Source organism: Coccinella septempunctata, chromosome 5 (assembly GCF_907165205.1).
Source record: "Coccinella septempunctata chromosome 5, icCocSept1.1, whole genome shotgun sequence".
In the NCBI taxonomy this organism is placed as follows: domain Eukaryota; kingdom Metazoa; phylum Arthropoda; class Insecta; order Coleoptera; family Coccinellidae; genus Coccinella; species Coccinella septempunctata.
Genome location: NC_058193.1, coordinates 5356108 through 5379370, shown reverse-complemented (window position 1 = coordinate 5379370; position 23263 = coordinate 5356108). Strand labels below are relative to the sequence as shown.

The 23263-nt window shown below is 39.2% G+C and overlaps 2 protein-coding genes across 4 annotated transcripts; one reads left to right on the top strand and one right to left on the bottom strand.

Annotated features, from left to right (window-relative positions):
- The first annotated feature begins 17949 nt into the window (after window positions 1–17949).
- LOC123313552 lies at window positions 17950–22946 on the top strand. Of its 3 annotated transcripts, XM_044898490.1 has the most exons (3): window positions 17950–17987; window positions 18063–18388; window positions 22047–22082. In XM_044898490.1, exons 2-3 carry the CDS (start codon window positions 18157–18159, stop codon window positions 22052–22054), a joined length of 240 nt encoding a protein of 79 aa, XP_044754425.1. In that variant the 5' UTR covers window positions 17950–17987; window positions 18063–18156; the 3' UTR covers window positions 22055–22082. The 3 variants fall into 3 exon arrangements, 2 of the variants coding, with proteins under 2 accessions (XP_044754425.1, XP_044754424.1); XM_044898489.1 differs by lacking the exon at window positions 17950–17987 and having other exon boundaries at window positions 18095–18388; window positions 22047–22946; XR_006537749.1 differs by lacking the exons at window positions 17950–17987; window positions 18063–18388 and adding an exon at window positions 21746–21910.
- Window positions 19033–21717, bottom strand: LOC123313554. Its single transcript, XM_044898492.1, has 2 exons — window positions 21280–21717; window positions 19033–19195 (listed from the first exon to the last, which is right to left on the bottom strand). The coding sequence occupies exons 1-2, from the start codon at window positions 21495–21497 to the stop codon at window positions 19108–19110; spliced, it is 306 nt and encodes a 101-aa protein (XP_044754427.1). The 5' UTR covers window positions 21498–21717; the 3' UTR covers window positions 19033–19107.
- Window positions 22947–23263: the final 317 nt, after the last annotated feature.

The following is a 23263-nucleotide window of genomic DNA, read 5'->3' as shown; positions in this document are numbered from 1 at the left end:
AGGCATCCTTGGCGATATATTTCATGTAATTTCTTGTTGGAATCACCTGATCCTGGATGGCGAGCATGAAGCCCTCTGTCTCAGGAAACAACCATCCGGAAGTCAACCAGTAGTTCGACGAAGATATGTCGACGTAATCATGGTTGACCTCGTTCTGGTGCCTTCCATGCAAAGGTTTGCCAATCAGTTTCTGCATTTTACTTTCTGCAGAATGTTCGACGGTTTCCAAGTGATCCTGTTGTAGCTTTAACGGTGTAGAACTATCAGCAACACAAACTACTCGATGGAGTTCTGACGAAGCAGCCTTGCTCAGGAAATATTTCCGAAGTCCTTCAATTTCCAGGGACATACGGTTGGACAAATCAACAATTCCTCTACCCCCAAGATGTCGTGGCAGCTCTGTCCGTTCTATTGAGCTTTTGGGGTGATGTTTATTGTGTTTAGTCAGCATCGTCCTTATTTTTCTCTGTAGTGCTGCTAAATCGGTGGTCGTCCAAGAGATGATACCGAATGAATAGCTCAGCGCCGAGCAAGCGTAGGTGTTAATCGCTTTTATCAGATTCTTGCTGTTAAGACCAGTTCTCATTATCCTTCTCAATCTTCGGGTGAACTCCTCCGTTAATTCTTTCTTCATCTGGGTCTGATTGATTTTTCTTGCCTGTTTTATGCCTAGATACTTGTATGTGTCTCCTTCCTTCAATGCTTCAATTTCTGCACCTTCCTTGAGTTTGAACGTACCATCTTCTATTTTCCCTCTCGTTATGTTGAGCAGTCGACATTTTTCTAATCCAAACTTCATTTTGATGTCTTCCGAGAATCCTTCCACAATTTTCAGCATCTGTTGCATTTGTTTTTTGGTAGATGCGAAGAGTTTCAAATCGTCCATGTAAAGTAGATGATTCAGTTTGATCATAGTTCTACTGCCGCTTTTGATAGAAAATCCGTAGTCCGTAGAATTCAATCTACGAGACAAGGGATTCAGGGCCATGCAGAACCAAAGAGGGCTCAGCGAGTCGCCTTGGAAAATTCCGCGTCTTATTGGAATAGGTCCTGTTGTAATGGAGCAATCTCCTGCTTTCATTTGAAGACTAGTACGCCAGGTTGACATGGCGTTTTTTAGGAACTTAACAATATTGGGATCCACCCTGTAAATCTTCAAGATCGTCAAGAGCCATTCGTGGGGTATAGAATCGAATGCTTTTTTGTAGTCTATGTACGCAGCGTAGAGATTCCTCCGCTTGGAGAACGCTTCATTGCAGATAACTGAATCAATTATTAGCTGTTCTTTGCACCCTCGGCTGTCTTTGGTGCATCCTTTCTGTTGCATGGCGATGATGTTATTCCTTTCGCAATGGTTGTGAATTCGATTTGAAATGCACGATGTGATTAATTTGTACATCGTTGGAAGACATGTGATTGGTCGGTATTTGGATGGGTCTTCTGTATTCCTTTGGTCTTTAGGTAACAGGTTCGTTGTGCCATGTGTAAGGAATATTGGCATTCTTTCAGGATTTTCAATGACATCATTTATTGCGGAGGTCAATTTGTCATGCATGATCCAAAGTTTCTTGATCCAGAAGTTCTGTAATCCATCAGGCCCAGGTGCTTTCCAGTTGTGTAGTCCTCTGATAGCTGATTTTACTTCTTCAATTGTTATCTTGTCATGCTGCATCGGCTCATATTTTAAAGCTTCAGATTTTTCATCTTCAGTCCATCCGGTATCTCCATTGAACTGAGGTTTCGTTGATAATTGTTCGGTCCAGAATTGTTCTATGGCTTCCTTTGGTGGTAGCTTTCCATTTTCTACATCAGACGATGTGAGTGACCGGTAGAAAGTCTCTTCTGACTTTTCGAATGAATTATTGTCTCTTTTTCGGATATAATTGCTTTTATATCTCCTCAGGCGTTCTGCATACAGACTTAACTTTTGCTTCAGAGTGTCGAGGCAGTGGTGAGCTGTAGCATTCTCCGTCTCTCGTTCTGTGTGTCTTCTGTTTCTATCCATGATTTCTTTGGCAGCTTTCACAACCTTTCTTCCGCGATTCCCGTTCAAGTACTCCGTCAGTCGTCCAATGTCTTTTCTTAGTCTCTCTGTTTTGTGTTGAAGACGTTTCTGCCATGGTGGCGCATGTAATTTGTTTAATTTTGGACCATCGTTGTTCGTTCGGCGAACTTTTGCCCCTATGGTTTTGGCTGTCGTCAGCGCTGCACAGTAAAAAACAAGATGCAGATATTCCAATGAACTTCCGTTCTGTAGGTACTCAGGTAAAACGTCCTTATTCAAGATGTCGATTATAAGTGACAGCTTCTTGGATGTATTGAGTCGGGGAGGTGTTATTCGATGAAGAGGGTCTGTCCCTTCCAGTTCGGCGAAGTATCTCCTCATGTCAGAGTGAACTTGTCGGTGGAGCTCTTCCCTATCGTCCTGGAGTTCAGGCTCACTTGGGTTGCAGGATGGACTTTCAGTATCAATGTCTTCTAGGTGTTGTTGCCCAGGCATGTGAATTTCATCAGAGGTATTGGTGTTATTCTCTATTGCTAGCGGACGCTGAAGTTCCCGTTTAATTGCGTCGATTCGGGCCGTTAGTATTAGTTTATTTCTCAGAATTACGCGGTACTGGTCTGCCACTCGTTGTTCAGTGACATTGAGATTTGGGTAGGCGTTGCAGAATTCCTCATGGAGCCTTCTCCTATAGTTGTTCGTGTTCTGCCCTAGTCCCGTGATGGAGTTATATATGCGCACTATAGTTTCATTCATGGACGTTGTCCACTTCATGCGCTTTCTAACTAACCCCGCTTGGGTGAGCACTGGCTGAATATCCTGCGCAGCACCTTCAGCGGTTCGAGTCGGCAATTGAATTGGACTCGTTGGTTGCTGTTGTTGCTTTGGAGCTGTAGCTTCTTTTGCAGCAGGAGCCCGCTTCCTCAACATCCTGCCACCGACGTCCCGCATGCTGTCATGTCCAGCGCCGGCTCCAGACATGCCCTGACGATCCCCAGGCAGCGACTTGTTTCCGAGGCTTCTCGTAATCACCATTTCCATGGGTTTGTGCTCCCCTTTCTCGGTTTGGGTGAGGGGTAGAGAAATGGGAGCAGAAAGAGCACCCCCATAAAGGATGTGAAAGAGAGAGGAAAAAGGGATGGGACTGCGGACAGCAGGCGTGGCTGGCTGCACCGTCTACGTCGTTACGATGGCTACCCGGCAGGCCATCTACCAGATAGCTGCCAGGCAGGCCAGACATTATTATTATTATTATTATTATTATTATTATTATTATTATTATTATTATTATTATTATTATTAACAATTATAGTCCTACTTCGCTATTGAGCTTCTTGTCCAAGATCATAGAAAGACTAGTGTACGATCGACTGTTGAATTACCTAGCAAAATTTTCTTTCATTACGACCTGTCAGCACGGTTTTCGAATCGGTAGATCAACGGAATCCACAGCCTGTGAATTGATTCATTTCGTGTACAGTTGTTTAGATGATGTCATAAGGTAGTCATAAGGCATCTCCCAATAGATGCTGACATAGATATAATCAAAAATGATCTAAAGGTCCAAGGAATCCATGACGCCGAGGTGTCCAGAATGACATCCAATAAAACCAAAAAGTTTATACCCTTGTTAGTGCAACTTTCATAGTAAATACTGTCCTTTGTTAAATTTAAATTATGCATCAGGCTTCTTCAATAAGGCACTTTACGCATGCCTGGTTGCGCGAGAAAGGATAATCGATTCATTCAATCGATAGAGACGGTCACGGACATTTTGCGAATTTTCCACGAGATTTTTAATTTCTTTTTTTTTCATATATTGAGATTGTGTGCTGGAGGTGAAACTTCGAGCAGAAAGAGTATCCCCAGGACCACATCAGCGCCATCGAGGGTAAGTGTCAGAAGGGTTTCGATGCATATTTTCATTCTTTGTGTTAGCGATATTTCTAAATTTCAAATACAGTCCACTTAATTTCACAGAAGCGCTAACAACCCTTATACCTGGTCAAAACTAAGAGAAAGGAGATTTGTAGTGCAATCAAAAAGAAGAGCAGAAAATCCAAGCCAATGCTTCAGATGATAGAGGTACGGACATGCCCAAAACAAGTGCTCTTTTCCATACAGATGCGTCATATGTTTGGGCAATCATTGCACAAAAGATTGCGAACTTACCAGAAAAGGTGAGGAGAGAAATGCCACATGCGTTCTGTGCGGTGAAGAAGGCCATCCAGTAAGCTACAAAGGATGTAGCGAATTCAAATTAATGACAAGGAAGAGGAAAACAGGCCAGAAATCGGCTCAGCAGAGCACGATCCCTCAAAAAGTCCAGGAGAAAAAGAAGCCCACCCTCTTCAATGTACGCGACAAGAAAAAAGAAGTACCCAAACCACTACAGAAGAAGGAGCAACCGAAAATGCCCCAAGCTAAACCTACAATCAACAAAACAAAAGAAAACACTGAAAAAAATTTTCAACAAAATCATGTTGAAAATTGAAAGAGAGATGGAGAAAAAACTCCAAAGAATGTTCAGTAAACTGAAATAATGGAACATACAACAAGGAAAAATTCCCTTGAAATAGTCTCCTGGAACATTAACGGGGTCAGAACTCGAAAATCCGAGATAGAAGAAATAATATCAGAGAGAAAACCTGATATTATAGCCTTACAGGAAACAAGAATACAACCAAATACGCGATTGAACATCATGAATTATGAGATATATAGACGTGTCAGAATCGCAAACACTGGGGGAGGTGTTGCATTGCTGGTTAGTCGAGATCTGAAACACTATTTTGAAGGAAGGTCTGACGAGTCACAAATAGAAACAGTGACGATTGTTGCTGAAATAAATCGACAAAGAGTCGAGGTCACATCGGCATATAAAAGACCCCCAAATAACTTATTGGAAGAAGAAATCAACAGCTTACTAGATGGAACAAACCCGAAAATCTGCATCGGAGATTTTAATTGCAAATCTCCAGAATGGAACAGCAGGATGGAAAACAGAAATGGCAGAAAACTGAAAGATCTCGCTGAAAAACATGGAGCTATCGTTATGGGACCTGAAGAACCAACGTACCTAGCATTCGCAAATGGATTACCAAATATAATTGATATCGCAATTATGAAAAATATCACTAGAGAATTCTCGATAGAGACCTTGTAGGACGGAACCTCTAACCACAACCCCATCGAATTAACAATAGGAGAAGGGCCAAGAAGAAAACAAATGCAAACAAAAGAATACACCGATTGGACTAAATATAGCCATCTGATACAATCGTAGGTAACAGAAATACCAACAATCAAAACACCGGAAGACCTAGAAAGCGCCGTTGATAAACTAGAAAAGAATATACTAAATGCCTACAAAAAGCACAAAGAAAATAACGAGACCAGCACCGATACATCCACACGGTGATACACCCAGAGAAATCAAAGATCTCATCAGGGAAAATCGGAGACTAAGAAAACATACAGGCTCAACAAAACAGATATAAATAAGAGAAATCTAAACCGACACAGCCAAGTTCTAAAAAAGGCCCTGAAGGACATGAGAACAAATAGATGGAACAAAAGAGTTCAAGAACTAAAAACTATCGATCCTTCTGCATGGAAAATGCAAAAATGTCTGAGAAGAGAAAAGAATAAAATACCACCTCTCGACGGAGAAAGAGGAATGGCATATACGAATATCGATAAAGCAGAAACACTGGCGGACTCGATAGAAAGATAATCGAGAATTAATTACAGACCTGATGACGATAATGACGATCTGGAAGAACTAGTTGAGAACAACGAAAAAGAAATGGACGAACCACCAGTAGACGACAAAATAGAAAAACCAACTTCTCCATCTGAAATGAAAGAGATAATCAGAAGCTTGAAAAATAGAAAAGCTCCCGGAAGTGATAAAATAACGAATGCTATGTTGGAGAAATTACCTAGAAAAGGTATAGCTGCTCTCACAAATATTGCAAACGGTATAATGAGCACTGAACACTATCCGAAAAAGTGGAACACTGCAGAAGTCAAAGTGTTCAACAAACCAGGCAAAGATAAAAAATTCTCCCAAAACTACAGGTCGATAAGTTTATTGTCCGCCCTAGGAAAAATAGTAGAAAGAGTTATCGCCAGGAGGCTTACAGAAGAAACTGAAAATCTGAATCTCATTCCAGCAGAGCAATTCGGATTCAGAAGGGATCACTCAACGGAACAGCAATTACTGAGACTCACAGAATACATAACAAAAGGATTCCAAAATAAACAAGCAACAGGTCTTGTACTACTAGATGTCGCCAGAGCATTCGACAGAGTATAACATGAAGTATTGATTTACAAAATGAGATATCTGGATATTCAATGAAACTGTGCAAGTTGATTAGGAATTATTTGAGGAAAAGAAGATTCTACGTAAAAGTGGAAGGAGAAAACTCCACAACCAGATATATGGAATGTTACCTGCAATATTTGTCGAAATCCTTTTGGGAGTTCCTGTATCAGAATGAGTTCATCTGAAGTACGAGTTATTAACTCAAAAAAGGCCATCTCATGGTCGTGCAGGAGCTGTGAAGGACTGGGAAATGATTTGAATTCTTTGAAGGGAGTTATTGTCACGCTTCAGCAGCAGATTAAGGATCTCGGGACTGCGTTGGAGAGTGTTCAGAGTGACGCCAGCAATGTGTTGAGTGACGAAACGTTCGAGCAGATCATGTTAGAGTTCGATGATCGTCAGCAACGTAAAAACAACATTATTCTCTTCGGTCTGCAGGAGCAGCCATTTGATCTTTCTGGGGAGGAATCTAGAGTTCGAGATAGCCGTAAAGTTACAGAGGTCATAACTCATCTATCAAAAAGTATTTCTAATGTGAGCGGCCTGAAGGTAACGCGACTTGGTAAGCCTAATAAGACATCAAATAGGCCCAGATATTGGGCCAAGATGATTGGGTCAAGATAACTCTACCAAGTGCTGCTGATGTCCGATCTGTTCTCAGAGACTCTAAAAATCTTAAAAAGATTCCTCAATATTCGCAACTTTCGATTTCATCGGATAAGACGCCCCGACAGCAGCTATTTTATCGAAAGGTCAAATCTGATATGGAGAAGCGTAGATCTGACGGAGAGAGCGTGCAGTTGAAGTTCGTCCATGGAGTTCCAACAATTGTACCTCTGAAAATCTAACCTCACCCAGTTGCGGTAAATCTGGAATCAATTGCTATTACCAAAATGTGCGTGGACTTAATTCAAGGGTAAATGACTTGTTCTGTTCGGTTTCTGCTGGTGACTTCGATGTGATTTGTTTGAGTGAGACATGGTTAAGAGGTGATGTTTTCAATTCGGAGCTTTTTCCGGATAATTACTCCGTTTTCAGATGTGATAGGGATCTTCAGTCGACGGGATGTTCTATCGGGGGTGGAGTCCTCGTGGCTGTCCATAATAGGTATTCATCGGAGTGCGTGGTTTTGTCTATGTTGCGTACTTTGGTTCCATCTATAGATTTAGTTGGCTGCAAAATTAGGATTGGATCACTGTCAATTCTTATTATTGTTGTTTATATACCTCCTCAAATTGATATAGTAACATATGACTTATTTATAAGCGCTCTTTCAACTATTCAGTCAGTACTGGATAGTAAACTGTTAATCATTGGTGATTTCAATGCGCCCCAGTTTGTAAACAATCCGAAATCGGATGGGAGATGTGTTTCCTTCATATTGTATTGGCAGAGATTCTGGAACTTTATCAGTTCAATAATTTAGTTAATAATAATGGTAGACTGCTTGATCTGGTGTTTTCGAATGTTCCGTGTCACGTCTCTCATGATGAATTTTCTCTAGTAAATGTTGATCCACAGCACCCTCCTATTAATTTTTGTGTTTCCTGTAGGTCAGAGCATGTTCCTTCCATGAGTGTGAACTCTGTGAACACCAGGGAGTTCAACTTCCGTGAGGCTAATTTTCCGCTTATGTACCAGATGATATTGGATGCCACTTGGGATGATGTCATTGGGTCGACCCAAGATGTCGATGTAGCATGTGACAGGTTTTACGCCATATTGAATAATATATTTTTACTAACTGTGCCCTTCAAGATCAAGAGAAAAAGGCGTTTTCCTTCTTACTTTAATTCAACTATAATTGACAACATCTTGAAGAAAGAAAAATCTCTAATTAATTTTAAGAAGCATGGCGATGAGTTTTATTTAATTAGATACAAAGAATTGAGGAAAGCCATCAAACGTGACATTGCCTTGGCTTATAAGAGCTTCATTAAGGACTCAGAAGATAAAATTTTGCAAGATCCTTCTTCATTCTGGTCTTTCATTAGTGAGAGAAAAGGTAACTCCAGAATTCCTGGTGAGATGAGATATAGCGGAGAATCTTATTGTGGACCTACATCTATCGCTAATGCCTTTGCTGAATATTTCCGTTTGGTTTATGATCCTGTTGTTGAACGTGACGCATGTGATATGGACGATGCTGGTGGTCAGGATGCAATACATATTGATTCGATAACTCGGGATCAGGTTATTGTTGCTGCCAGGAAGCTCTCTAATAGACTTACATCTGGTCCTGATGGGATACCAAGTTTTGTTGTGAAAGATTGTATTGATGTATTGTCACACCCATTGAACCACATATTCAATCTTATCTTGAGCAAAGCCACTTTTCCTAGAGCTTGGAAATTGGCCAAAATTGTGCCAGACTTAAAGGGGGGAGACCCTTCTATTGTTGATAACTACAGACCAATTTCTATTTTATCGAACTTCTCTAAACTGTTGGAAATTGTTGTTTACCAAAGTGTTTATCCAGTCGTGAAGGACCATATTAGAGTTGAACAGCATGGATTTATGGCTAAAAGATCTTGCACAAGCAATTTGATCGTGTTTTCCCAATATGTGTGCGGGGTGTTTGATGCTGCTGGCCAGGTTGACGCAATATATACAGATTTTCGGAAGGCCTCTGATAAAGTTGCACATGAGCTCCTCTTATTGAAACTGCGCAATAGATTTGGCTTTTCTGAGAGACTTGTCAGGCTGTTTCGCTCATATTTAGTTAATCGTCGTCAGTTCGTCCAGCTGGAGGGTGTACGGTCATCTGAGTTCATACCCACCTCTGGGATACCCCAGGGGTCTAATCTCGGTCCACTCCTGTTCATTTTGTTTGTAAATGATCTGATGGGTTACCTAGGGTTGCCGCATCTGATGTTCGCTGACGATTTGAAGTTATATTATATAATTCGGTCACTGGCGGACTGCGCCCGACTTCAGCTCGATCTGGACAATGTTGCAAGGTGGTGTAGGGATAATCATTTGGGTTTGAATGTATCAAAGTGTAAGGTTGTTACTTTTACAAGGAAGGTGGATGTATTGAGGTGTGATTATGTCGTCGGGGATCAGGTCCTTCCCCGTGTTGATTGTGTGAGGGATCTTGGTGTGATCTTTGATAAAACGTTTTCTTTCATCCCACATATCTCTCAGCTTGTTTCATCTGCCTCAAAAACATATGGATTCATTGTTCGCAATGGCAAGTACTTCGGGAATACCTCTACATTCTTGAGTCTCTTCAATTCCTTTATCCGTAGCAAGTTAGAGTATGGCAGCATGATTTGGCGTCCTATTTATTTTTGCCATCAATACCATCTCGAGGCGGTTCAGAGAAGATTCTTGAAGTATTTGGTTTGGAGGGAGGATAAAGTTTATCCACCGAGGGGATTCGATCAGAGTATGTTGTTGAGTCGATTCAATGTCATGTCACTACAGGGTAGGAGAGAGATTTTGTGCCTTGAATTTCTTTACAAACTACTGCACAACAATATTGACTGCCCACCTCTGTTAGCCGCTTTGAGTTTCCGCGTTCCGAGACCAACGTCCCGTGCTGTGGAGTTGTTTCACCTGCGGACGCCAAGGACCAATTCGCTTATGCAGTCCCCGGTCTGGTTTATGAAGTCGGTTTTCAACTCAATTGCGAGAGATTGTGACATTCACGTTGACTCGTTGGCGTCAATTATCGAGAAATATGTTATGGGGTTAACTTAAAGTTAGGTCTCCTCTAGTTTTTGTTGGTATATAGTATATGTGTATATGAATATATAAAGTTGTGTCTGTTGTTTGCTGGATGAATATATATATATATTTTTTTTATTAGCACTGTTCTTGGTTTCTTTTCATTATACTAGGTTTAGTTATTTTCTGTAACTGGGTATGTACCTGTTGAAAATAAAGAACTTATTATTATTATTATTATTATGGAAGCAGGGGTGCCTCAAGGGTCAGTACTTGGGCCGTTACTGTATAACACATATATTCATAATATACCAAAATCTTCAAGGACTATGCTGACACTATATGCCGACGACACCTGAATCGCAATGCGATATCGCAAGCCAGAAATTATGGAAGGAAAATTACAAGAAGCTATAGATGAAATTAATGAATGGTGTATTAAATGGAGCATAAAGCTCAACGGACAAAAGAGCCAAGCGATATTACTGCAGAAGAGGAGACTAAGAACTACAACAAATCTAGAGGTAGATGGAGAAGAAATCGAATGGAAAAACGAAGCGAAATATTTAGGTATCACCCTAGACAAAGGTCTAACTTGGAGAAGCCATATCAAACAAGCCGTTGACAAAACCAAGGCAGCTATGAATATGCTATACCCGCTAATAGGTAGAAAGAGCCATATGTGTCAAATGAGACAAAATTGAAAATAATCAAAGCCGTTGCTAGACCGCAACTGACTTATGGATCAGGTGCTTGGGGATTCGCGGCAAAGAGCCATATACAAAAAATTCAGGCAACAGAAAATAAGCTACTACGATGTGCCATAGATGCGCCTTGGTTTGTCAGGAACAAACAGATATATCGAGATTTGAAGTGGGAAACCATCACCGAATTTATGAAGAGGAGAGCTGAAAAGTTATTCGAAACAGCGAAGGAACATCCAAACGAAGAACTCAGGAGACTACTGGACTACAATCCGGAGGAAGACAGAGGAAGACTGAGAATTTACAATAGGAGACCGCGAGATCAATTGAGGAGAGATTAAAATGAGTACGGAAACTTATTGAAACTATACTAAGAAGAGATATCCGAAATGGACGAACATAAAAACCCTAGCACGACAATGTGCAAGAAGAAATTAACCGATCAAGTTATACATGGTTTATAGGCAATGCCCGGAACCAATGTAAAGCAGGTTAGGTTTAGTGGGTCGCGAACTCAGGAGAGTAAGTAACCCCACAGTGTTCCCTAGAAATGGGTTCCTCTGGGCGAGAGATAAGCCCCGTGTTTTCACGGTCGCAGATTCCCCTTGCTATAAAAAAAGACCTTGTCTATTTTCAAGTGCGCGATTCAGAACATCAATTCACATTGAATCTGCAATCCGGTATTTTGAAACCATCTGATTATACGAAGTTCCTTGGTTTGCACGTACAAAAAAATTTGAACTGGAAGGATTTTGCTGACTATGTATGTAGAAAGCTAAGTAGCGCATTTTACGCTCTGAGGCGCATAAAGCTCATACTACCACGAGATTCTCTTATAAATACATACTACTCACTAGCATAGGCTCACCTCATTTACAACGTTGTCCTGTGGAGTGGGTCATCATTCAGTTATGCAGATTTCATTGCCAAAAAAAATATTCGTTAAATTTTCGGCTTGAATCCTAGGGAGTCCTGTAGACCCTGTTTCATTCAGAATGAAATAATGTGTTTTCCATGTATTTACAGGGTGGGCTTTTTAAAACGAAACAGACGAGACAAGCACCTTAATTGTTGAAGAAAGTAATTACCCATAATAATTATTTCGTTGTCTTATGTTGTCAATTAATTGATGATTTCACATAGCATGGTTAGCGGAATGACTGGTACTGTACGAAATTCGAAATTGAATATCACGAAAACGCATGCATTAAATGAAAAAAAATTAATACGATGAATTCAGGATAAAAAGGCCTTTCAAATGAGGTATCACTCACCCTGTCTTTCCTATTAAAAATGTAGGTGTTGGTGTTCTAACACTAAGGGTTGAAGCGATATAGTTGTGAATTTGACTTTAAAAGTTGTCCCCCTCAAAACAAAAATCGACGTGTCCGAGCATTCGAAATAGATTTATTCCGCCCGTTATCTCGTCTGTTCCGTTTTAAAAAGCCCAGCCTGTATTTCTACAACTGCTTATTGTATATACATTATATACAGAAATATTTCTTTACTACGTAAATGCTCTGAATTTCATGATTATAATTCGAGGCATAAAGAAACACTCTGTATTCCGAAACACCGGAGCAGTAAATTTCAGCAGTCACCTGTGTACAGTGGCATAAAATTTTTTAACCATCTGCCTGATAGTTTTGGAGTACAGAAAGTTCAAAAGGGAGATCAAGACCTTGCTACTTGAAAAGTGCTTCTATGATGTGAATGAATATTTTCGAACAATCATTGAGTAGGGTGCACTCTCTTCTGCATCGTTGTTTTGTCTAATATAGAGTTTCCTTTTATTTTATTGTTTTCTTAATTGTAGCAATTCGTTTCTTTGACGTCTCCTATACAAATGTACATGGTCTAATGTATGAGTTGAATGATATTATTATTATAATCGTATTTATTCTCGGCGCCATAATGAATGAATACCGAATACCAAATGGTGTGAAAGGGGCGTTAGAAGTGCGGACGACTGAGATGCCTAATTCGACTTCAAGAAAAACTAAGACTTTCAAGGTTCCGTTGAAAAACCCGATCAAAAAATGTTTCTAGGAAGTGTAATCAAATAAAAAAAGAGTACAGCATTTTTTGAATAGAAAGAAGATACCCAAAACGTCAGTTGGTAATTTAAAAGGACAAAAAAGTAAAAGTCAGTATCACTTCGAACAAATATTCAAGTTTCATGAGGTTGAAAGACGAAATTGGCATAATTTGTGAATATTCCATGAAATGTATGTTTTAATAATCAGCACACTTTTCGACATTGTATAGTGCATCCCATTTTGGGTGAGAAAGCCAGGTTTCTCGCTTGCTATTTAAGATAGAGCCTTGCGGTTTTAACGTTCCTGTTCTAATTTTTTGTGAAACTAAAGTTGGCCTAATCAGATTCTGTATAACTGTTTCCGTTTATGAGATACAGGGCAATGTTGGAAATCGATACTTTTCGGAACCCACCTTCATCTCCGAAGTTATCAGAAATAATGCTGAGCTAAAAATTACGTCTGATTTAAAATTTTGCGTAGAATCATGCATATATTTTATTTCTTCGTTGAATTCGTAATTTTTTTTCCTCCGAAATGATGTATCATCTATATAGGATGTTCAGAAATGCTAAAAAACTCTAAAACATCACATAATGATGATTTTTTGCCTCTGTTGATGCACGAGGTTGTTGTGTCTGAAACACAATAATAATTCATAGCGATGACAGCTATATCAGATTTGTTCTTTTCTCTCCAATGCCTACTTGATGAAACAATGCACCCAAATTCATAGTAGCCATAATAAAAACAAGGAGGTTTGTATCAAACATGACCTATTACTTTTAATAATCAAAAGTAATAATCCTCTCATTGAAACTTGGCAAATTCATGGCCCATTAACGAAAATCATCATTATGTAATGTTTAGTGTTTTTTAGCATTTCTCAACATCCTCCCTATACATTATCATACATCATTTTGAAGGGAAAAAAATAACGAATTCAACGAAGTAACAAAATTCAGGGTCTTCCATTGAAAAAATATAGGTTTGTATGATATATATAAAACCGTATCCCGAAAAAAAAAATTGAGTACGCCATTGAATTCTATGCAGAGTTCTGTATCAGACAAAGTTTTTAGCTCAGCATTGTTCCTAATAACTTCGGAGATAAAGGAAGGGTTCCGAAAAGTATCAATTTCCAAAATCGCCCTGTACCTCATGAACGGAAACAGTTATGCAAAATCTGATTAGGCAAACTTGAGTTTCACAAAAAAGTAGGACATGAACGTGAAAACCGCAAGGCTCTATCTTAAATAACAAGCGAGAAACCTGGCTGTCTCTCCCAAAATGGGATGCACTGTACAGTAATAAAAATCCCAAAATTTTCCAACGAAATGATTCCCCTCGAAGTCTAGTCGAGTTTACGACGTAGGTAATTTATAATATTGAAGATACTCCCAAATCCCAAGAGAGCGATGTATCATGTATTGAAGTTCCGAATATGTTCCAGAGGATGCAATCTTGAATAACCATTTTCACTAAAGGAGAAATATTGCCTAAAACAGCCATGAATTATGCGCCGAATTAACGATTTTATAGGTTATTTTGTGCATTAGCTCTAGATGTGGGCGAACGAAACCAAAAAATAAATATTCATCTGAATTCTTTTCAGTGGGTATCATCAGTAATCGGAAATTTTGAAATATTAAGATTTATCAGTTTGAGTATTTGCTTCCGCATTTGATAGCTTTGGAATAATTTCTTCGTATTCATATCACTTTTCCATATTTTCCTCCCATACAAAATTTCAAAAGCACGTTTTTATGGAAAATTTAATGGGAATGATTGAGAGCAGAAATGGGTCATTCATTATAATGTAATAAGCTAAGGTGTATCCAGGGACGTAGCCACAGGCGGTGCATGGGGTGTCGTGCGCCAGGGCCCAGGCCTTCCAGGGGTCCGGCATGACTTTTTCAGCATAGGAGAATTAACATTTATTTAATGAATACATGCGAAAGATTTATAAATATGAAAAATATCAGAGCGATCATAATTATTCATTAGTAGGTACCTATTTCTCACAAAGACGAAGAACGAAAATTTTGCCAAAGAAATGAACCAATTATCATTCTATTTTTCTTTGAAATCGGCACGCAGCAATAAAAACTGGAACCATTCAGGGTTTATGAGTTTATTATCGCCCTCAAGATGATTACCTTTATTTTGCACCACGAGGACGTCTACATCGCAGAGAAATGAATGACTGCTACTCCTCAGAGAGTTAAGATAATCTCTTGGTAGCCAAAAATTAGTGTTCTCGTTTTTTTTTCGGTATTATCTTATCTGGAAAACTTTCTTTTTAAATTTTAGATGACTAATTTCTTGAATGAGGTTGCGTTCCTCAACCCGTTTCCATATTAGAGTATATCAAAGTCGAGCCAATTTTCAGATATCTTGTCGTTGACTATCCATAACCACGATCTATGACGTTTTAAATCTGAAATATTAACGAAAAACTTGTATTTGTGTAATTATACAATGAACGTGTGCTTTCAATCGATGTGAAATTTAATGCTTTACAACTTCTCTATGCGTCACTTTCCTCATATATAAGATGCTTTCAAAGATTTTTCCGACAAATCAATATGAAACATAACATTTTACAGTGTTTCTGGAAATTGTCCCAACTTTGGGATCGATTGGTGGGAAAAAGTACAAACTTGATCTCATTCGAAATAGAATTCAGTGCTCTTTCCCAAGTAATTAGTCGATATCCGTTTTTTCTGAGTACATATGATTGAAAAACTACAAAAAATCCATTTCAGGTCACAATTCTTGGCCGCTAATTGGCCGCAAAGAAATTGCGACCGATTTCAGATGATAATTATTGCGGATATTGGGCAACTGAACTAGTGAAAATGCTATTACTTACCCCAAAGGGCTTAAGAATGAACCTGGCGATTCTCCACTGGTATGGTAGCAGAGAGGGGGTTCCAAAAGGAAGGAAAACAGGGACTAACCTTCCTTCTATACCGGCTTCGTAGATAGACATAGACTATCAGAAAGCATTCGATTATATACCTCACGAATGGCTCTTGGCGATCTTGAAGATTTACAAGGTGGATCCCAATATTGTTGAGTTCCTGAAAAACGCCATGTCAACCTGACGTACTAGTCTTCAAATAAAGGCAGCAGATGGCTCTATTACAACAGGACCTATTCCAATAGGACGCGGAATTTTCCAAGGAGATTCGCTGAGCCCTCTGTGGTTCTGCATGGCGCTGAATCCCTTGTCTCATAGACTGAATTCTACGGACTACGGATTTGCCATTAAGAGCGGCAGTAGAACTATGATGAAACTGAATCATCTCCTTTACAGCAAAATGTGGACTGCTGAACATAACGGGAGGGAAAATTGAAGATGGTAAGTTTAAACTCAAAGATGGTGCAGAAATTGAAGCATTAAAGGACGGAGACACATACAAGTATCTAGGCATAAAACAGGCAAGAAAAATCAATTAGAGCAATATGAAGAAAGAATTAACAGTGGAGTTCACCCGAAGATTGATAAGTATAATGAGAACTGGTCTCAACTTATAAAAGCGATCAATACCTACGCTTGCTCGGCGCTGAGCTACTCATTCGGTATCATCTCTTGGACTACCACGGATTTAGCAGCCCTACAGAGAAAAATAAGGACGATGCTGACAAAAATAATTATCCCATCACCCCAAAAGCTCAATAGAACGGACAGAGCTGCCAAGACACCTCGGGGATAGAGGAATTGTTGACTTGTGAAGGAGATGATTCAGTTTCATCATAGTTCTACTGATGGCAAATCCGTGGTCATATTATTAGCCGTAGAATTCAATCTATGAGACAAGGAATTCAGGGCCATGCAGAACCACAGAGGGCTCAGCGAATCTCCTTGGAAAATTCCGCGTCTTATTGGAATAGGTCCAATTAAGATAGAATTCATCTCTTATCAAAGTAAGAAAAAAATATTTGAAAGTGTTAAAAAACTTAAGGGTACAGGAGTGGCTATTGCGAATGATCTAACTCTGAAGCAACGACAGGACCTACAGAAGCTAAAGTCCTTTTTACGAGAAGCTAGAACAAAATATTCAGAGAGATCATTTTTGAAAGGAAATAAACTAATAATTGGGGAAGAATCATACACTTTGGAGGAATTAGAGAGATTCGGACTCGAACGAAACAAAACTAGGAGTGCTCCAAATACACCGAGTATGAATTCGAAAAGTGATTATGTGAGAGAGGAGATTCCGACAACTTCAACGTCGAAAGAAGTAACAAGAGAAATAACATCAAAAGAAGAAATTAATGAAGCTAGGAAATCCCACAATACCCCTCGATTACCCACACATAAAAAAGGATTTTTCAACAAAAATAGGTCCCAACCAGAAAAGATTGTGGGGATGACCCTAAGACATAAATCAACATCAGAGAGAAAAAACTAGCCAGACCATAAAAGTAAGTAAATATTACGAAATAAAACAAATAATTATAAAAAAAAAATATATATATAAAAAAAAATCAAATAAGAAAAATTAAGTAAAAAAAAATAATCACAAGAAACTGAAATTAAAAAAAAAAATGATATAATTGTTGTTACTAAATTTTTTTGGAACGAGTAATTAAAATTTTGAAATTCGGATGAATTTGCAATGTCAAAATGGACCCTTTTATTAGACAATATCGAAATGACGACTATAATAATATCGTCGTCGAGAAAGTTGATGAAATCAATAAATTGAGGATTAATGAAATGTTTGATATCCTACAGATGAATATAAGAAGTATTCAAATGAATTTTGAGGAGTTACAAGTATACCTAGAAGGAATGACTATATCATTCGATATCATCATACTGACGGAAACATTTGTGGTAGATGACATAAATTTATTTGAATTAAATGGATACCGGCATGTCTATAATAAAGGTAGATACAATAGAAATGATGGTACAATCGTTTATGTGAGGAAAAATATAAATTTTGAACATGAGAACATACAACTTGTGCTGAAGTCGATTTAGGCAACACACCGTACTCAGTAACCGTAGGTGTGTTTGCCTATAAAACCGCCTGGTTTGAATATTGTTTACCGGTTTTTTACTGAGTTTTCTTTTAACGTGTGATTCGATTCTTTATCGGACACACGAGAATAATCTAGAAGGAAGAATTCGTTGCTCAGTGGAAGGCTGGTGAACCAAAAGATATTTTTTCTGTTTGAATACTAATCGTTTTACGAGTATTCCGGACAGTGGGATCGGTCACCTTCTTTTTATAATAGATGAGTGTATTTGAGAAACTTAGATTTTATTTTCAAAATGTAATCCTCTTGTGTAACACCTTCTTTTTATAATAGAGCCATTAAGCGTAAAGTGCTTCATTCCTCCCTTTACTTGGTCAACCCCCCCGTATCAGTACATCTTGGCGCTCAACAATGGGGCCAATAAGGGAAGAGGAAAATATTCCAACACAGAATGAAATGTATAATTTGAGAAGTACGAAGAAGAAACAGCTGGAAGGTGAAGAGGAGGCCGGTGCTCTACCTGATGTTTCCAATGAATTGGAGGATGTTCAACCTCAAAAAGCCAGTAATATGGGTGCGATACCGAAACGGCCTACAATGTTTGAAACTCCCAAAACGGAAAAAAGTAGGACAAATCACCCAGGTAACGTTCATTTCAATTTAAATAGAAGACATCATCAGTCTGGACCGGAAAATGTTCCTGATAACTTGGGGGCATATTCTTACCGGGTCAATATACCTCCCCCAAAATACAGCCAGCGGGAATATGATAATAATAATATGTTTACTGAAGATCTTGCTAATGTTATTTCTAGTATTGTTGATAAATCTGTTAAAAATGCTAGGTGACCGAAACAACTTTACTGATAGTTATAATTTAAATTCGAATGAAAATCAATCTTATGATATACAGGCTGGTCTTAATGATATACCGGCAAATTTTTCAAACTTAAACTTGAATGCTTCACTTTTCTCTTTGAGTGATTTCTGCAAGCTTCTCCCTGACTTTGACGGTGAAAGTGGTCTCCAGGCACCTGAATTCCTAAAATTCTTAGTAAGTGGCGTTGCAGTCAGCCAAATTCCTTTTTGTAATTTGAAGATAATATTCAGAAACTGTTTTAAGAGTTCAGCCAAACTTTGGTGGGAGGCCTATTCTGATTATTTTGGAGATTATGCGCAATTTAAAACTGAATTTTTGTGTCATTTTTGGAGTAAGAAAAAGCAAATTAAGATCAAAGATCAACTAGAAAGAACTAAATACAGAGAAGGTTTGTTGGTGGATCATTTTAATTACTGGGTTGCTGCTACTAAACACTTGGAACCACCGTATACGGTGAAAGAACTAATAGATGCAATCGCCCCTCATTTTCCACCAAACATCTCCTGTTCTTTACTCGGATGTTCAAGTCTATCAGATGCAGTCTCTCGTCTTCGACAAGCAGATGAGTATCTGAAAAATAAGCCAAGTCACCAAATCATTCAAAGAAAATTTTACCCTAATCAAAGGGATGATAACAATAAACCAAATACACACATGAACAAGTTTAAGTTTAATGAGAGAAACCCAAATATTAAGAACATAAATGCTCTAGGTCTAGGTAGTCCAACTAATGAAACTTTTCAACCTGATGATAATCAGGGAAACGGGGTCGACCCCCACTTCTAGATGTGGGGGAACAATTTAATTTTTTTCACAACAACAATCCGCTGAGAGACCTATTAACTGGGGAATGTGATTTTGATCACTCGTTTTCGGAGGATCGCTGTCCTTTAATATTAGTTAACCTTTACAATTTTAAGTTTTTTGCACTGATCGATATTGGCAGCAAGGTGACTGCTATTTCCGATGAAGTGTGGAATCAAATTCAGGGACTTGTTGACGTGATTCCATATTTTCCTTTAACGGGCATTCGTGTGGTTGGCGCATTTCATACCAAAGTTCAAAAGGTCACAGCTCAAGCACTGTTGACATTTAGAATAGATAAAATGGATTTTTCCTTTGAAGCCTTAGTCATACCGAACTTGATTCATCCGATGATATTGGGATGCGACTTTTTGAGGCATTTTGGAGTGGATATCTTGCTCTCTCGAAAGTGCATTATAATAAATCATAACAGCAAACAAGTATGTGTTCATGAAGCGGAAATGGTTCACAGTGTTGCTCCTTCCCTATCTTTAGCAATAAGAACTATTCGTTTCGCATCTTCCCCAGCTTTAGCAAGTATATAAGTTATATTCAAGATGATGACGCTGTTTCGAAATGGAGTAAATTGTCTGATGGTCTGAATCTGGATGAGAACCAAAAGAAAAATTTTCTCAACATTTTAGATGAGTTTAAGGGTATCTTTTCGGACAAACCTAGTCGCACTTACGAATATTATCACGAAATTAGGTTGGCGGATGAGTCAGAATTTTTTATATTATAAAACCGTACCCAATTCCTGTTGCACATCGACCAGCTGTAGAACGTACCATCGACCAAATGGTTGAATGGGGTGTCATCGAACGGGCATCACCCAAATACATTTCGCCGATAATGACCACTGTGAAGAAGGATGGTTCAGTTCGAGTCTGTTTAGATGCAAGACATCTGAATAAAGTGATGGAATCCCAGTTTGAGTTACCCAGGCCAATAAATGAAATAATAAAAATGATGTCTGGAAAAAAGTTCATGTCAAGTTTAGATCTGACCCATGGATATTGGCAGTGTCCATTGACACCAGAATCGAAAATATATGTAGGCTTCATGGTGGGTACAAAAACATATCAATTCTGTGTGCTGCCATTTGGAGTTAAGAATGCTACGAGCTCCTTCACTCGGTGTGTTGATACAGTTCTGGGACCAGATTTTCATGATTTCGTCGTTGCCTACGTTGATGACATACTAATTATGTCTGAATCATTTGAAGAACACATGATGCATCTCAGGATGGTTTTCCAGCGTCTCCAGGATGCTGGCTTAACTCTAAAATTGGAGAAATGCATTTTCATCAGTGATGAAATTCCCTATTTGGGTTATATACTAACCTCGTCTGGAGTAACACCTGATCCAAGCAGAGTTCAGGCAATCGCGGATTATCGTTCACCCTGCAATGCCAGGGAGCTACAGAGGTTTCTTGGGCTGTGCCAATATGACCGAATATTCACTGCAAGATTTTCTGAGTTGTCTGCACCACTTACGAAACTTCTCCGGAAAAAATCTGCATGGAAGTGGACAGAGGCCGAGGAAACATCATTCAACTGTCTGAAGGAAGAATTGAAAAATGCTACGATGCTTTATCATCCTAATCCTAACCTGCAAATGCATGTTGAGACGGATGCAAGTGACGTTGGAATTGCTGGAATACTGTTCCAGATTGTGAACGGGGAAAGGAGGCTTGTGTCTTGTGTATCACGGATATTGCTTGATAGAGGAGGCGATACTGTGCCTATGAAAAGGAAGTACTTGCTGCGCTCTGGGTGCTCCAAAAGTGGAGGGTTTATCTGCTAGGGAATCATTTTATTTTATACACTGATTGCAGGGCATTAACATACCTGAAAACTTGCAGACTATTATCACCACGTATCACAAGATGGGCACTAGCACTGCAGGAGTTTTCTTTCGACCTCAAGCACATTTCTGGGAGCAAGAACGTTCTGGCAGACTCTTTCTCACGTTTTTCTGGTGTGGGTGTGCCCACATCTTCTGACAAACATTTTGTGGTTGGTGCCCTGAATCTATCTAGGGAATGTCTTGATTTACTTAAAGACATAATCAAATATCAGGAGGGTGACCCTAAGCTCAGCTCAGTTAGAAAATCTTTGAGTAGTAACCTAAAACTCCAATCCCAATTTTGCCTTCAAAATGGTGTGTTGTATAAAAATGACAGTAACAGTGATCGTATGCTGTTATGTTTGCCCTCTGAACTAGTCGATCGGTGTATTATGGCTTACCATAATGCGTTAGGGCATTTTGGTGTTTATAAAACGTGGTTACACATGAAGTCTGAGATGTGGGTTACCAATTAACATCGGAATATAAAGCGGGTAGTCAAAGCTTGTCATATCTGTCAATATGCCAAGACATCTACTCTTTCTTCACCCCCTCAAAGTTGTATTTTACCGCTGGACAGGTCAGACATTGTTGCTGTGGACATATATGGGCCACTCATTCGATCTAGAGGAGGTGCCCAATATTTATTTGTCATACTAAATTTGTTTACCAAGCATGTGGCACTTTTTCCTTTGAAAAAGGCTACCACTCGTTCGCTGTTGACGCGGTTATTGAAGGATTACTTACCTAAATACGGTCCTATTTGCAGGATTCTGAGTGACAGGGGAACGCAGTTCACCTCTAGTCTCTGGAAAAAGGCCCTAGAGGATCACAATATAAAGGCTGTTTACTCGTCTGTTAGACACCCCCAAGCAAACCCTTCGGAGAGAGTGATGCGTGAGCTGGGACGATTGTTTAGGACGTTTTGTTCTGATAAACATTCGAAATGGGCTTTTGAGGTGGCTAATGTGCAGGATTTTCTGAACGAGATAGTCCATGAATCGACTGGATACTCTCCGAATGAACTACAGTGTGGCACGGAACGGGTGAGATTGTTGCCTAAATCGTTGCATGTCTCCGGTTGTTATTCTAAAACTGAACCTCCTCTCGAAGTGAAACTCCGGCTTGCGGAGGCCACACTATCGAAAAGAGCTGAAAGGAGAGCTTTGAGAAGTCCTGGGGGCAGATTTGTATCATTCATGGAGGGAGATCTGGTCTTGCTGAAGGCGAATAACACCTCTTCCTCAATTAAAACTGAAATAAAGAAATTTTTGTTATTGTTTGAGGGACCATATGTGATAAGGGCTAAAATTCGTGATCACACTTACCTTCTCTGTAACCCCGAAAATGGTTCCGAAAGAGGGATTTTTCATGTATCCCATCTTAAGCCTTATAATAGGTGAACTTTTGATTCGGTTTGTTAAGTGAATGCTGATAGTTGACTTTTCACATGTTGTAATTATTGAATTGTTTAGATTATTTGTCCTCATTTTCCTACCACTTCACTTTTACCTCTCAAGAGTTCAGGGGGCAAGTTGTGCTGAAGTCGATTTAGGCAACACACCGTACTCAGTAACCGTAGGTGTGTTTGCCTATAACACCGCCTGGTTTGAATATTGTTTACCGGTTTTTTACTGAGTTTTCTTTTAACGTGTGATTCGATTCTTTATCGGACACATGAGAATAATCTAGAAGGAAGAATTCGTTGCTCAGTGGAAGGCTGGTGAACCAAAAGATATTTTTTCTGTTTGAATAATCGTTTTACGAGTATTCCGGACAGTGGGATCGGTCACCTTCTTTTTATAATACGTGAGTGTATTTGAGAAACTTAGATTTTATTTTCAACATGTAATCCTCTTGTGTAACACCTTCTTTTTATAATAGAGCCATTGAGCGTAAAGTGCTTCATTCCTCCCTTTACTTGGTCAACCCCCCGTATCAGTACAAACTGGGGGAAATAACAGCTATGGATTTGAATATTCAGAA